The 14,813-nt window shown below is 44.3% G+C and overlaps 2 protein-coding genes across 5 annotated transcripts in view; one reads left to right on the plus strand and one right to left on the minus strand.

Annotated features, from left to right (window-relative positions):
* On the minus strand, positions 1–12,340 carry TCTE3 (t-complex-associated-testis-expressed 3). The gene is made up of 4 exons (XM_018053496.1): positions 12,150–12,340; positions 5,500–5,706; positions 1,461–1,619; positions 1–329 (listed from the first exon to the last, which is right to left on the minus strand). Exons 1-4 carry the CDS (start codon positions 12,255–12,257, stop codon positions 219–221), a joined length of 585 nt encoding a protein of 194 aa, XP_017908985.1. The 5' UTR covers positions 12,258–12,340; the 3' UTR covers positions 1–218.
* ERMARD (ER membrane associated RNA degradation) overlaps positions 12,420–14,813 on the plus strand; it is a 32,803-nt gene continuing 30,409 nt past the window's right edge. For 3 of the 4 annotated variants that reach the window (XM_005685003.3, XM_018053495.1, XM_018053493.1), the window contains exon 1: positions 12,420–12,835. In XM_005685003.3, the coding sequence (XP_005685060.2) occupies positions 12,827–12,835 (9 nt within the window). In that variant the 5' untranslated portion in view covers positions 12,420–12,826. The remainder of the gene's footprint in view (positions 12,836–14,813) is intronic. The other variant, XM_018053494.1, reaches the window with a different exon arrangement.

Genomic DNA, 14,813 nt, shown 5'->3' on the forward strand with positions numbered 1-14,813 from the left:
CCACTTTGGGGTAATACAATGTTAATAAATATGATAACTAGTAAGTATAAAGGTAAAAATCCAGCTTTTACTTGTTTGTTGTTAAAAGAATACAATTAAGAAGCTTCAATTGGAGATATAAGAATATAATCAAAAGTACCATGAAGCTCACAAGCCTACAAATTCCCATGTATTTTAGAAAAGTTTAGAAGTAAACACTCTTTGGTCCATGGAACAAGCTATTCACAGTAGAGAGCGAATACTAAGACCAACGCCACGTAAGTTTCAGCCTCATGCTTCGCGGAAACCCAGCTGTCCCACGCCACATCCCAGATCCATCTGCTGGCAATCTAGGACAGAAATGTTCAGAAGGCCCACTTCAGATCAAACATGTTACAAAGTAATTCTTTAATCTATACAAGTGTGGTTTCTTAGAAGTTGCATCACTCACTGTCTTGGGAGGTTTTATTTTGAAAGTAATTTGTCCGATTCTCCCTCTGCTGAAGACTCAACAGCGATGCTCCCTAGGGCCATCTCTCCACTGGAGAGGGTAAGTTGCCTAGCAGAGACCGGCCTGAGCAGGGCGTGTCCCGGGGCAGAGCAGGAGGCGCACGCAGCGCTACTCTGCTGCCGCACTCCATAGCCAGGCTTTATCCTTCCCACCATAGGTCTGCAACCAAGTTTGTTAGGGTCTTGTCTTGAAATGAAGAAATGGTACTGATCCTATAAGCAGGCTGTTAGAGAAATCCTAACTCCTTTGCTTCATGTATAAAGCCACACAAAGTCTGACTTTTCTGTGGTGAGCGTCCCCCATCAGGGCGTTGAGTCTGCTTTTCCACCCCATGGATATGAACTGACCTTGGGACTCACTGCGCAGCTTCCGAGAGAGGCCCGAGGAGCCTGCTCTCACCTCTGGAATGCTGCGAGGAGCCCTGTGTAAGGACACCACTCCTCCTCTGGAGGATGATGGCTTCTGTGCAGGGGAACCAATGGTCACGACTGTGAGCAAGGCTGTCTGGGACCTCTGGGCCAGCTGCATCACAGATGGCCAAAACTGCACCACTTTCTTCTGGTGACGCCAGAACAAAGTCCACCCAGCCCATCCAGACTGAGCGGACCCACAGGACAATAGGCAAGCACATGACTTGCTTGAGAGCTGCTCGCTTCTGGGGTGGGGCTGCCTAAACACACCCCAGTCTCTCTGGTTATCAGTCGAGCCCGTGTTATCTTTGCGCCCTATGTTTTCTCTGCTGGGACTTTCTGCCTGATCTTTAGCACGTCTGGTTCCTTCTTGTTGTTCAGGCATCCGAGGACGACCTCCCCTTCTCGAGACCACCCCAAGGAGCCGCCTGTCCATCCCTAAGTGTGCAGGTGGGTGTGGCAGACTTCTCTCCTCCCTGGGAGCCTGGCGACTGTCCTGTGGGCGGCAGCCTTCCCTGGGACCAAGTCTTCCCACCGTGCTCCCACGCGGAGGTACTTACATTGATTGCCTGACCCGTCTTTTGAATAAATAATACTTTTATAATGAACTTATAACGGTGGTACCCAAATTCTTTGACTGATGACAGTATGCGGTCTGCTAACTCAAGTGACAAATGAGAAAAGACTTTGTCGTCATATTTGAAATCTTGAAGAGTTTCCTTTAAAAAAATTAAAGATATTTTAATTTTCAAATTTTAAATAAACATTGAAATAGAAAATGTGTCTAATCAATATATGAAGCTTTTGGAAACATACATATCTCTAACCAATTATATTAAATGGTTGATATGCTTACCAATTTATTTCAATAACAATTTTGAAAAAAATTTGGTTTTAAAATTATGTTCAGTTGCTCTTCATTAGCAATCCTTAAGCTTAAGTTTTCCTTTACTAGATTACTCTGCCAAGCATTTGTTAGGGAGACACAAGATTTTTTTTTTTGCTGCTCGGCCTGTGGAATCTCAGCTCCCTGACCAGGACCTAAACTCACACGCCCTGCACTAGCAGCACGGAGTCTAAACCACTGGGCCTCCACGGAAGTCCCTCTCCCTGTCTTCCTGCCTCCCTCAGGGAAAGGCCGCTTCTTTCTAACCCTGTCCCTGTGGCTGCTCACTCCACTGCTTTTTTCTGTGCCTCCAGAAGGGCAATCCGGAAGTCAAAGATTGCTCACCGTGTTTGTCCCTGAATTAGTATACAGCTGGGCGCGGGGAGACAGGTGTGGGCCGTGGAACACTGCGTTTCTCTACAGACCACAGCGGACTTGGGCCAGCTGGCGGGCAGGTGGCGCCTGCCTTTGATTAACTGACTCAGACCAACGACAAACTAACCAAAGTTCCAGGTTCTAATGGTAACAAATGGATGCCGACCTGCTAATTTTACAGGCAAATAAAACCAGATAAATCACCCATTTTTTTGGTTGTGCTTCCCTTCTAGGCGGCTTTTGGATCTGAACTGGGTCTAGCAGCATTCAGTTCCCTCAGGCATTTAGCTCAATCTTTTGGACACTTAGCAACATCCATTCTCTCTTCTCAGTTTGCCTAAGAGATCCCAGGCTTCATCTATTAATACATACATGTTCCATTTTAACAGTTAATGAATAGTTGCTATAGGAAGATACCTACAAGCTCCAGCAATGTATATTATTTCTATGTCTAGAATGGTGATAATGTTCCTTAAACACAAAGGAAAATCCCTAGCCTCACTGTGACCCCAGCCTTCCTCCTACATATCCAATAAGCTGTTCCAAGCCTCTTATGCTCAATGCAATTCTATAAATGATCAACATATAAATACAACTTGAAATTCTGCTATACTCAATAAACTTGAACTCAATGTCGTTGGGCCAAGGGAGAGACACACCCAAATGCTTGCTGTTAGGCCACAGGGTTAATAATTATTGTATTGAGTTGAATTTATTTCCAAGCTATGAGCCATAATACAGTTTCTGAATATTATGTGGTTATTATTACTTCAGTTTAGAAATGCATCTATGTCTATGGTGGTGGAAGGAGGTAGGGGAAATGGGTTTCCTAAATATTCTTCTCTATTAACATATTCATTTAAGAATTAACTCTGATACAGTTCAGTTCAGTTCAGTAGCTCAGTCGTGTCCGACTCTTTGCGACCCCATGAATTGCAGCACGCCAGGCCTCCCTGTCCATCACCAACTCCCGGAGTTCACTCAGACTCGTATCCATCGAGACCATGATGCCATCCAGCCATCTCATCCTCGGTCGTCCCCTTCTCCTCCTGCCCCCAATCCCTCCCAGCATCAGTGTTTTCCAATGAGTCAACTCTTTGCATGAGGTGGCCAAAGTACTGGAGTTTCAGCTTTAGCATCATTCCTTCCAAAGAAATCCCAGGGCTGATCTCCTTCAGAATGGACTGGTTGGATCTCCTTGCAGTCCAAGGGACTCGTCTTCTCCAACACCACAATTCAAAAGCATCAATTCTTCAGCGCTCAGCCTTCTTCACAGTCCAACTCTCACATCCATACATGACCACAGGAAAAACCATAGCCTTGACTAGACGGAACTTTGTTGGCAAAGTAACGTCTCTGCTTTTGAATATGCTATCTAGGTGGGTCATAACTTTTCTTCCAAGGAGTAAGCATCTTTCAATTTCATGGCTGCAATCACCATCTGCAGTGATTTGGGAGCCCAAAAAGATAAAAGTCTGACACTGTTTCCACATCTATTTGCCATGAAGTGATGGGACCAGATGCCATGATCTTCGTTTTCTGAATGTTGAGCTTCAAGCCAACTTTTCGCTCTCCTCTTTCACTTTCATCAAGAGGCTTTTTAGCTCCTCTTCACTTTCTGCCATAAGGGTGGTGTCATCTGCATATCTGAGGTTACTGATATTTCTCCCGGCAATATTGATTCCAGCTTGTGCTTCTTCCAGTCCAGCGTTTCTCATGATGTACTCTGATATAAGTTAAAGAAGCAGGGTGACAACATACAGCTTTGACGTACTCCTTTTCCTATTTGGAACCAGTCTGTTGTTCCATGTCCAGTTCTAACTGTTGCTTCCTGACCTGCATATAGGTTTCTCAAGAGGCAGGTCAGGTGGTCTGGTATTCCCATCTCTTTCAGAATTTTCCACAGTTCATTGTGATCCACACAAAGACTTTGGCATAGTCAATGAAGCAGAAATAGATGTTTTTCTGGAATTCTCTTGCCTTTTCAATGATCCAGCAGATGTTGGCAATTTGATTTCTGGTTCCTCTGCCTTTTCTAAAACCAGCTTGAACATCAGGGAGTTCACGGTTCACGTATTGCTGAAGCCTGGCTTGGAGAATTTTGAGCGTTACTTTACTAGCATGTGAGATGAGTGCAATTGTGCGGTAGTTTGAGCATTCTTTGGCATTGCCTTTCTTTGGAATTGGAATGAAAACTGACCTTTTCCAGTCCTGTGGCCACTGCTGAATTTTCCAAATTTGCTGGCATATTGAGTGCAGCACTTTCACAGCATCATCTTTCAGGATTTGAAATAGCTCAATTGGAATGCCATCACCTCCACTAGCTTTGTTTGTAGTGATGCTTCCTAAGGCCCAAGGGATGTAAATCAAGGAAATGGCAACCCACTGCAGTATTCTTGCCTGGAGAATCCCACAGACAGAGAAGCCTGGTGAGCTATAGTCTGTGGGGTTGCAAACAGTTGGACATGACTAAGCAACTAAGCACACAAGCGCAATTTATACAAAAGAAATTAAATGTATGCTTTCTTCCCAACAGCTAGCTTACATCCGTTGTTACTAAAGGAATGCATTTGCAAATTTGAGGCGGGGGGAGGTAGTGTTAAACAAGGAGTACTCTTGGCGGGGGATTTGGGCAGTGTAGAATCCCACAGAGGGAACCTGGTCGTCAGAAATCTCCTGGGTGCCTGATGCCTAAAGGTGAAAAGGGGATTCAGCAAAGGTGTCCCCTTAAACAAACATTCTGTAATTTGAAAGTTTTTAATTTGGCCCTTTATTAGGAAAGATGGTGAAGGGGATTCTTTCCATATGAACAATGTAGCCTTCAGACACAAACACTAGTGTAATTAATATTGGTACTACACTATTAACTCTGTAAAATTGAAGAAGCTTTGTTGGACTAACCGAAAACATGTGTCTGAGTTTCAAACTACTGTCTTAAATGAACTTCAGATTCCAGCTTGATTAATGAAGAAGAAAATCTACACATAAGTTGGGGGTTGCCTGTTCTTAGAATGTTTAGTATAGTCATGAATCAGTTTTTCCCACATATTCAATATGGGTTTTATTTTTTACTCATTCCTTCAAATATGGGAGAAACACAGAACCTGCAGGATAAATAATTTATGGATAATTGTTAAATGAAATACAAAAAAAATTCTTTTTGATTTAGCTTTAATCATAGCATCAACATGAAGATTATTCAGAATGACTACAAAGTACTTTCAGAGACAAATGCTACAAAAAAATCAGTCAGTGTAACTATACTGCCGTAAATCTTAACATGGTTTATTAAATCTCCCAAATTAAGATATTGCTATCATATATACCTATCAACCTACCGTCAGTATCTGCTGGACTTTCGTTTCTACTGAATGAGCCTGGAATTTTTTCAAGGGCTCCATTCTATATGAATTAGCAAACTTTAGTTTTGCCAGGGCACTCTTCCATTCTTTACCTAGCTCAGCAATTGAGTCATCAAATGGAGGCTCTACGTACTGAACATCATGAATCGATTCTCTCAGTCTATCTCTTAAAATTTGTGCATACTGAAAGGAAGAGAGAGACAGAGAGAGATTACTATTTAAACTCCATAATGAAATTTCAGCTTTAAGGACCCTGGGGCAGTGGGACAGGGCTGACACAAAGCTTGGAAATCCATTATAACAGACTTCTATGATTATGTGGTTGCTCAGTCTTAGAGTCAATCCTATCAACTTGGACAATGAGAAAAAAAATATAGGTATCATCTATCTATCTATAAACACAAAAACACACAATCACAAATCTGAATGCACAGATTCAGAACATCCATGGAAGACGCAGAACTAGAAACAAGAGTGGCCTTTGAGAGGGCAACTGAGTGGCTGAAAGAGGGGTATGTAAGGAAAACCTTTCACGTTCCCTGCTCCGACACTGGGGCTGCCCTGGTGGCTCAGCGGGTAAAGCATCTGCCCACAATGTGGGAGACCCGGGTTCAATGCCTGGGCTGTGAAGATCCCCTGGAGAAGGAAACGGCAACCCACTCCAGTACCCTTGCTGGGAAATCCCATGGACAGAGGAGCCTGGTAGGCTACAGTCCATGGGGTCCCAAAGAGCTGGACACGATCGAGCGACTTCACTTTCACTTTTCACTCTGACATTATGAAAATATTATCCTTTATTGCCTTCTTATAATTTTAATTATTTTATCTTTGAATAAATAATACAATTATTTGTTAACGCATAAGTTTTAATTGAAAAGATAACAAAAGTGGTATATTTGGTATATGTCATTCCATGCTTTTGACATTCAACATTTATTTGATAACATTCAACCTGCCTTAAAGAACTATTTATTTAGTGGCTACTATGGTTAAGTATGCGGTTCCCAGGTGGCACTGATGGTAAAGAACCTGCCTGCCAATGCAGGAGATGTAAGAAAGACAGGTTCTATCCCTGGGAGGGGAAGATCTCCTGGAGAAGATCTACTGGAATGGCTACCAACTCCAATATTCTTGCCTGGGAAATCCCATGGACAGAGGAGTCTGGTGGGCTACAGTCCATGGGGTCACAAAGAGTTGGACACGACTGAGCAATTAACACTTTTACTTCAGTTAAGAATGGGGGCTTCCCAGGTGGTGCTAGTGGTAAAGAAGCTGCCTGCAGATGCGGGAAATATAAGAGATGTGGGTTCGATCCCTGGGTTGGGAAGAGTCAGACACAACTGAAGTGACTTAGCATGCACACACAGTTAAGTACTCCATGCTCTGAAGTTACAGCGGTGAACTTCATTGTAACAGCCAGAACTGTTTTACTTGTATTAACTCATAATAAAAAGAGTCTGCGTACACGGAGTTATCCTTCTAGTGCAAAAGGAAGTGAAGTCATTCAGTTGTGTCCGACTCTTTGCCACATCATGGACTGTAGCCTGCTAGGCTCCTCCGTCCTTGAGATTTTCCAGGCAAGACACTGGAGTGGGTTGCCATTTCCTTCTCCAAAATAGTGGTAATTGCTACAAATAAAATCATATGACTTGATAAAATTCACCATGAGGGTCTAATTTAGACTGAATAATTGGAGAAGTCTCTTCTGAAAGTTTGGGCTGATGTCTAAAAGGAATGGGAAATAGGCAGGACAAAGTACTTAATATGTTTTGAGAATCAACATGTGTTTGGCATGTATGAATTATTTAGAGTGGGGAAAACAGTAGTAATAGAACAAAGTTTAAAAGGCATCATGTAGGACTAAGTAGAATTTGAAAGGGAAGTTGAAACTCACTCCTAGAACAATGAGGAACCACTGAAGGATTTGAACAGGCAAATGGAATTTGTTCCAGGGATGCCTGTTTATTCCAGGAATCCAGGATGGCTCAGGTGACCTCGATGATGTGATGACTCACCTGGTGCCAGACATCCTAGAGTGCAAAGTGGGCCTTAGGATGCATGACTATGAACAAAGCTAGTGGAGGTGATAGAATTCCAGCTGAACTCTTTCAAATCCTAAAAGATGATGCTGTTCAAGTGCTGCACTCGATATACCAGCACATCTGGAAAACTCAGCAGTGCCACAGAATTGGAAAAGGTCAGTTTTCATCCCAATCCCAAAAAAGGCAATGCCAAAGAATGTTCAAACTACTGCACAGCTGCACTCATTATTACTTTGAGCAAAGTAACACTCAAAATTCTCCAAGCTAGGCTTCGACAGTATGTGAACCAAGAACTTCAGATGGTCAAGCTGGATTTAGAAAAGGCAGAGGAACCAGAGATCAAATTGCCAACATCCTCTCGATCATTGAAAAAGCAAGAGAATTCAAGAAAAACATCTACTTCTGCTTCACTGACTATGTTAAAGCCTTTGAATGTGTGACTCACAACAAACTAGAAAATTTTTCAAGAGATGGGAATATCAGACCACCTTACCTGCCTCCTAAGAAATTTGTATGCAGGTCAAGAAGCAAGTTAGAACCAGACACAGAGCAACAGACTGGCTCAAAACTAGGAAAGGATTCTGTTAAGGCTGCACACTGTCACCCTGCTTATTTAACTTACATGCAGAGCACATCATACAAAATACTGGGCTGCATGAAGCACACGCTGGAATCAAGATTGCCGGGAGAAATAGCAATAACCTCAGATATGCAGATGACATCCCCTTTTGGCAGAAAGCCAAGAGGAATTAAAGAGCCTCTTGATTAAAGTGAAAGAGGAGAGTGAAAAGCTGGCTTAAAACTCAACACTGAAAAAACTAAGATCATGGTACCCGGTCTCATCACTTCACAGCAAACAGACAGGGAAACAATGGAGACAGTGACAGAGTTTATTTTCGTGGGCTCCAAACTCATTGCAGATGGGGACTGCAGCCATGTAATTAAAAGATGCTTGCTCCTTGCCAGAAAACAAACCTAGATATATTAAAAAGCAGAGACATTACTTTGCTGACAAAGGTCCATCTAGTCAAAGCTATGGTTTTCCCAGTAGTCATGTATGGATGTAAGAACCGGACCATAAAGAAAGCTGAGCAGTGAAGAAGTAATGCTTTTAAACTGTGGTGCTGGAGAAGACTCGAGTCCCTTGGACCGCAAGGAGTTCAAACCAGTCAATCCTAAAGAAAATCAGTCCTGAATCTTTAGAACTGATGCTGAAGCTAAAGGTTGAATTAAAAGACACTCCTTGGAAGGAAAGCTATGACCAACCTAGACAGCATATTAAGAAGCAGACATTACTTTGTCAACAAAGGTCCATCTAATCACGGCTATGGTTTTTCCAGTGGTCGTGTACGGATGTGAGAGTTGGACTATAGAGAGAGCTAAGCACTGAAGAATTGATGCTTCTGAACTGTGGTGTTGGAGAAGACTCTTGAGAATCCCTTGGACTGCAAGGAGATCAAACCAGTCCATCCTAAAGGAGATCAGTTCTGGGTGTTCATTTGAAGGACTGATGTTGAAGCTGAAACTACAATACTTTGGCCACCTGGTGCAAAGAACTGACTCTTTTGAAAAGACCCTGATGCTCGGAAAGATTGAGGGCAGGAGGAGAAGGGGACGACAGAGGATGAAATGGTTGGATGGCATCACGGACTCAATGCACATGGGTTTGGGTGGACTCCGGGAGTTGCTGATGGACAGGGTGGCCTGGCGTGCTGCAGTTTCTGGTGTCGCAAAGAGTCGGACACAACTGAGCAACTGAACTGAACTGAAAAGCTCTAATACTTTGGCCACCTGAGGCAAAGAACTGACTCACTGGGAAAGACCCTGATGCTGGGAAAGACTGAAGGCAGGAGAAGGGGATGACAGAGGATGAGATGGTTGGATGGCATTACCAACTTGATGGACATGAGTTTGAGCAAGCTCCAGGAGCTGGTGATGGACAAGAAGCCTGGGGTGCTGCAGTCCATGGGGCTGTAAAGAGTTGGACAGGACTGAGTGACTGAACTGACTGAAGGATGGCTTAACATCTGCAAAGCAAAGTGATGCAGAAAAAGCTGTGACAAAAATTAATGCCCACTTATGATTAAAGAAAAAAAAACACAACTCTGAACAAAGTGGTTAAATAGGGACTATACCTCAACATAATAAATGCTCTATCTCTACATCAAAAGCCTATAGCTAACAGCATACTCATAAAAATACTCATATATTATTTTTTTAAAGTACTGTTGAATTCAGTTTGCAAATATTTTATTGGGGATTTTTCTATCTATGTTTGTCAGGAACACTGGCCTATCATTTTCTTATGGTAAACTTGGCTGGTTTTGTATTAGGGTAATGCTGGCCTTGAAAATTAGTTTGGAAGTATTTCTTTCTATTTTTTGGAAGAGTTTGATAAGGACTGGAATTAATTCTTTTAATATTTGGTAGACCCCACCAGTGAGGCCATCTGGTCCTAGTGTTTTGTTTAAAGGAGGTTTTAGATTACTGATTCCATCTTCTCACTAGTAATCAATCTGTGAATTCAGATTTTCTTTTTCTTCATGATTCAGTCTTGGAAGTTGTATGTTACTAGGAATTTATCCATTTCTTCTAGGCTGCCCGAATAATTGGGACAGTGATTTCTTACGATCTTTTGTATTTCTGTTATATCAATTTTAATTTGTTCTCTTTAATTTCTAATTTTATTGACTTGAGTTTTCTCTGAAGTCTTGGTCAATTAGTCCCCTCTCCTCACCAGGGACTACAAAGATAATAAAAGTTTTGCCTCAAATTTTCCCATAGATCACTGATGTCTAATTTTTTTTTTTTTTTGGTTTTCTACTGCCATCTCTAATTCACTAATACTGTTCTACAGTGTCAAATCTGCTGTTGATTCCACTCATTTTACATTTTTAACACTATATTAAGATTTTCAAATGTATATAGACAAGTGAGACTAATCAAGTTTTCAATTATCAGTAATTTAAGATTTTGTTATTGTTGGTTGCAAGCAACAGGAACTGATTCTTGTTAACCACATACATAACTAATTGGAAAGACATGACATAGCTCATAGAATGGAAGAGAAGGCTAAAGAACTAGGCACTTCAGGCACTTCACTATGCCACTTCAATTTAAATTAATCTCGATCATTTTCCTGAATTATTCCAGGGAGAGTTCATCTAATCAGCCTAGTTTTGGTCTCATCCTAAGGACAAAGTTAAGGAGGGTGATTGACAGTCCCACCAAAACTCTAATGGGGAATGAGTTCATTCTCCAAAGGAAAACTGAGGTGCTACTATGAAAGAAAATAAATGGGCACAGGAGAGGGAAAATCAAAAGATACTTATCATGACTAAACTGTGCCCTAATTTTCCTTATGCTCAGGGTCATGAGAGTTATCAGCTACCTAGAAGCTGGGAATGGCAATTAGTAACTCATTGTCCTCAGGCACACTTAATGAGCATTTGTGAAGTCTTTTCTGAGTCTCTTTCCATTTATCCCTCATTTCAAATTTCTGACCTGTAAAAGCTCAGACTTTAGAGACAGCTATAATTAATCACATTCATTATCAAATAAGAACTGCCTTGTCCATGTCCCCTTTTCCCCAGATTCTGGCATGTACCCCAAATGTACCTGTCTGTCGTCCCCTCCTTTTGGATTCAAACTTACTTTTTAAGACTTCAGATCTTTAGTAGACAGTAAGTTTATGAAGGGCAGTTCAAAATAGAAATATTTTTCATTACTGTAGGTGACCTATGGTTACTCAGACTTATATACAATATGGTTTCTGGGAGCATCAGTTTTAAGTCCAACACATTAAGCAGTCAGCCTTGCTGTGCTCTCAGTTCTGTGAACGTGCCCTTCTTACTTTTTCTCCTTTTGTTTCCCTTTCCTCTAAAACGTAGACAGCAAAGAGCAGTCATTAGAACCTGAAACGTTACCAAGACTTTTTTGGGGGTGGTGGTGGGGAGGGAATCAAGATCTTCAAAAATTCTCTCTCCTCCATCCTGTTTCATTAAGTAGGTATGAAAACAGTTACAGACAAGTGGACCAGAAGTCCCAGCTGTATTACTACGATTCTGTACCCTTGGACAAATTATTTTCTCTTTCTTAAAAGTCTCAATAAAATATGGAGTATTGATCACCAACGGTTTCCAGATTATGGTCACAGGGGAATCTGGTGCTATGCCACCAATAAAACTGAATGACATTATCCATTAATTTCAGACAGTAAGTTAATGGGCAGAATTGCTTCCAATTTAACGTTCTCTTTTTTATGTTCTTCAAATACTGAGACTGCTGCTGTTAACAAAAACGCAAAACCTCTCATTGGTCTGCTTGCTATGTCCAAACACTTGTTTTAAGGCACACACACACTGGCTTCTGGTGAGTAATCTGCCCCCTGATTTGAGTAATGACATCAGACACACTAAAATTACGCATTTCTGGAAAAGGCTCCTCTCGGGAAACCTGAGCTGAGTAAATCTGAAGAGAACTGAAGCAGCTGTTTCGGTCCCCGCAGTGCTCGAGGGTCTACACCGCAAAGGCGGGAGAGTCCCGCCGCCCAGAGGGCGGCCCGCGCCCCGTCTTCGCACTCACTGCCTCCTTCTCGAACATGCTAGGCCTCCTCTCTTTGCGAGGCATCACCGACGGCTGCTGAGGGGCCTGCACTGCGGGCGCCTTCGCGCCCCGACCCCGCTTCTCCATCGCGCCGGCACTCGGGCCGCCTCCACCGCCGCCGCCCTAACGCCTCCTCCGCTTCCAGCGCGAGCGCCCGTCTCGCGCGCGTCGCGCCAGCCGGAAACGCGCCTCAGGAGGGGGCGTGGCGTGCGCGCGTCATCCCTCGGCGTCGCGGCCGGGAGCCGGAAGTCATGGAGGCGGCGTCCGGGGGGCGGCTGTCGCCGGGCGCGCCTGCGTTCGTCCATCAGGCTGCGACGCGGGGAGCACCGTCGCGGCTGCAGCCGGTGCGGCGGCGGAGGAGGGCGGGCCGTGTCCGCCCGAGTGGGCGCCTGCTGGACCCCCCTTCCGCCCTCGAGCTCCCTGGTGTCGCCGACCCCGCGTTCGGTGGCTCAGGTCCCGGCTGAAGTCTGCGAGGACGTGGCGTGGGGACCGAGCCTGCGCCCTGCGCGCGAGGGGAAGCTCTGCGGCCGCCACCGCGAAGTGCAGGAGCTGTTCCCGGGACCGCGGGCGGGCACGCGCAGCGCGCCGTGGCTTTTAGCCTTTGTTCTGACTGGCCTTCGCCCCAAAGGAAGTGTCCTCTAGGTGGTTCCTTAGCGATGTGGGAAGTATGTGTGGTGATCTGGCCTCTGGTTCACACTTGCAAATTAGAATTGTAGTTGACATCTTTAGGCCACTTTGATAACGTAAAACTGAATCAAAGGGTCTCATTAACTGGCTGCCTCAGTGGGGTTGCCTCACAATAAAGATTTTGCTTTCCTCTCTCAGGGATTTCAGTGTTAATCGATCATCTGTGAGCAGTTTTTAGCACTAGCTGCTGCTTGTTGAGTGCTGAGTACTGTGTGCTGGGTGCTTTTCAAGTATTATCACTGATTACTGCAGCTGTAGAAGGTGGTCATGTTTTGCCCCGTTTTACGCTTAAAAGTCTCAGGTATGTTAACGTTTCCAAGGCAAGAAGTGGAAAAGAGTCTGAGGAAGAATTCAAATTCAGATCATTCTAGCTCTCAAGCAGAAGTCATTCGCACTATCCCATGCTGCTCTGGGCAGGACACTGAAGTACCAAAGATGACACGGAGGGGTGCACACACACACGAATGCAGGCTTTGGGGCTTCTAGTGGGAGGACAGGCACGTCCCTGAGTGTAACACGCAGAAGAGAGATTTATTGTCTTGAGTGGCAGTTAAAGCATTGCAGCATTTATTATTTGTTGATTTGAGGTTGGATTTTATTTCTTGATTAACAGCAGGGTCTCCTCTTGTCTAAGAGAGTATGAGCTTAAAAAGTTAACCTAGAAGCCAACTTCTAGAATTGCATGTCTATTTGTAGGAGTAGAATGTAGCCATTCCCCAAATCTGAAGGTCTTGGAGCCTTAGAGAGGTCCATTTCAACTCAGGGTGAAAGTGTTAATTGCCTAGTTGTACAGAATTCTTTGCGACCCCATGGACTGTAGCCCACCAGGATGCTCTGTCCATGGGATTCTCCAGGCAAGAGTACTGGAGTGGGTTGCCATTCCCTTCTCCAGGGGATCTTCCCAACCCAGGGACTGAACCCATCTCCTGCATTGCAGGCAGATTCTTTACCTTCTGAGCCATCAACTAGGGATAGGAGGAGCCAATAATTCATTTAACTTTTGTTTTTCATTTATCATGTTCCAGCATCTGCTGTGTCCTGGGCATACAGTGTTGTGTAAGACCTGGTCTCTCTGCTCCAGGATCTTACTGTTTGGTTGAGTCTGAGGGATGACTGTGTTGATCCGGTGTCTACAACCGAAAGAGACTTTACTCACAACCTCAGCTGTGAGATTCAGGGCCCGCTTTACTGGTGGAATAGATGCGCTTTTGTGCAGGAATATCATTTCTGCCTGTCTCCTGTCACTCTAGGACTCCAGCTTGTTCCTTTAGAGTTCAAATGCTTTTTAAAAATGCAAGGAGTCCCTTTTGATGTGAATGTAACCTTTTTGAGTTGTATTTGTGTATTTGTCCAGAGGCAGACCACAGGAGTTTTCACACTATGATCATTTGATATAAAGTGTTAACTAGGACTAAAATTGTTAACTAGTTACGTGAAGGATAAAGTGAGATCTCTGAAACTGTGGAGGAGACGGCAGCTGCAGGAGCAGTCGCTCCAGAGGACTGAAGGAGCTGAGGGAAGTGGCTGCGTTTTAAAGCTTAGACACTTAGAGGAGAGTCCCTGCATGGCTGAAACTCAGGTCTCTAAGGAGGAAACTGCTACAGAGCTGCATGGAAGAGCCTGGCAAGGGGGATGCAGAGTTCCGAAGGGAAGTCCCCGGGTGCGTGTGTGTTTCCGGTGGGCGTTCTCAGGTGGAGCTGGTCCTGCAAGTGTTGGGACGATTGCAGACTGGAGTCAGCTGCTGCAGCAGGAGGCACTGCCTCGCAGGGCAGTGCTCACGGGAGTGGGGGTCACCAGAAAGGCGCAGGAGGTTGCCGGGCTGCAGGCAGGAGGGGCAGGTGCCCCCCTCGCCCCCCGTGCTGTCGCGCAGTGTTCCAAGGAGAGTGTGCTGACTGGCTGAGCAGGCGTCAGCCAGAGGGTTGCCGGATATGCCCTACAGATCTCTCAGGGAGCACC

This window comes from Capra hircus, chromosome 9 (assembly GCF_001704415.2).
Source record: "Capra hircus breed San Clemente chromosome 9, ASM170441v1, whole genome shotgun sequence".
NCBI classification, from domain to species: domain Eukaryota; kingdom Metazoa; phylum Chordata; class Mammalia; order Artiodactyla; family Bovidae; genus Capra; species Capra hircus.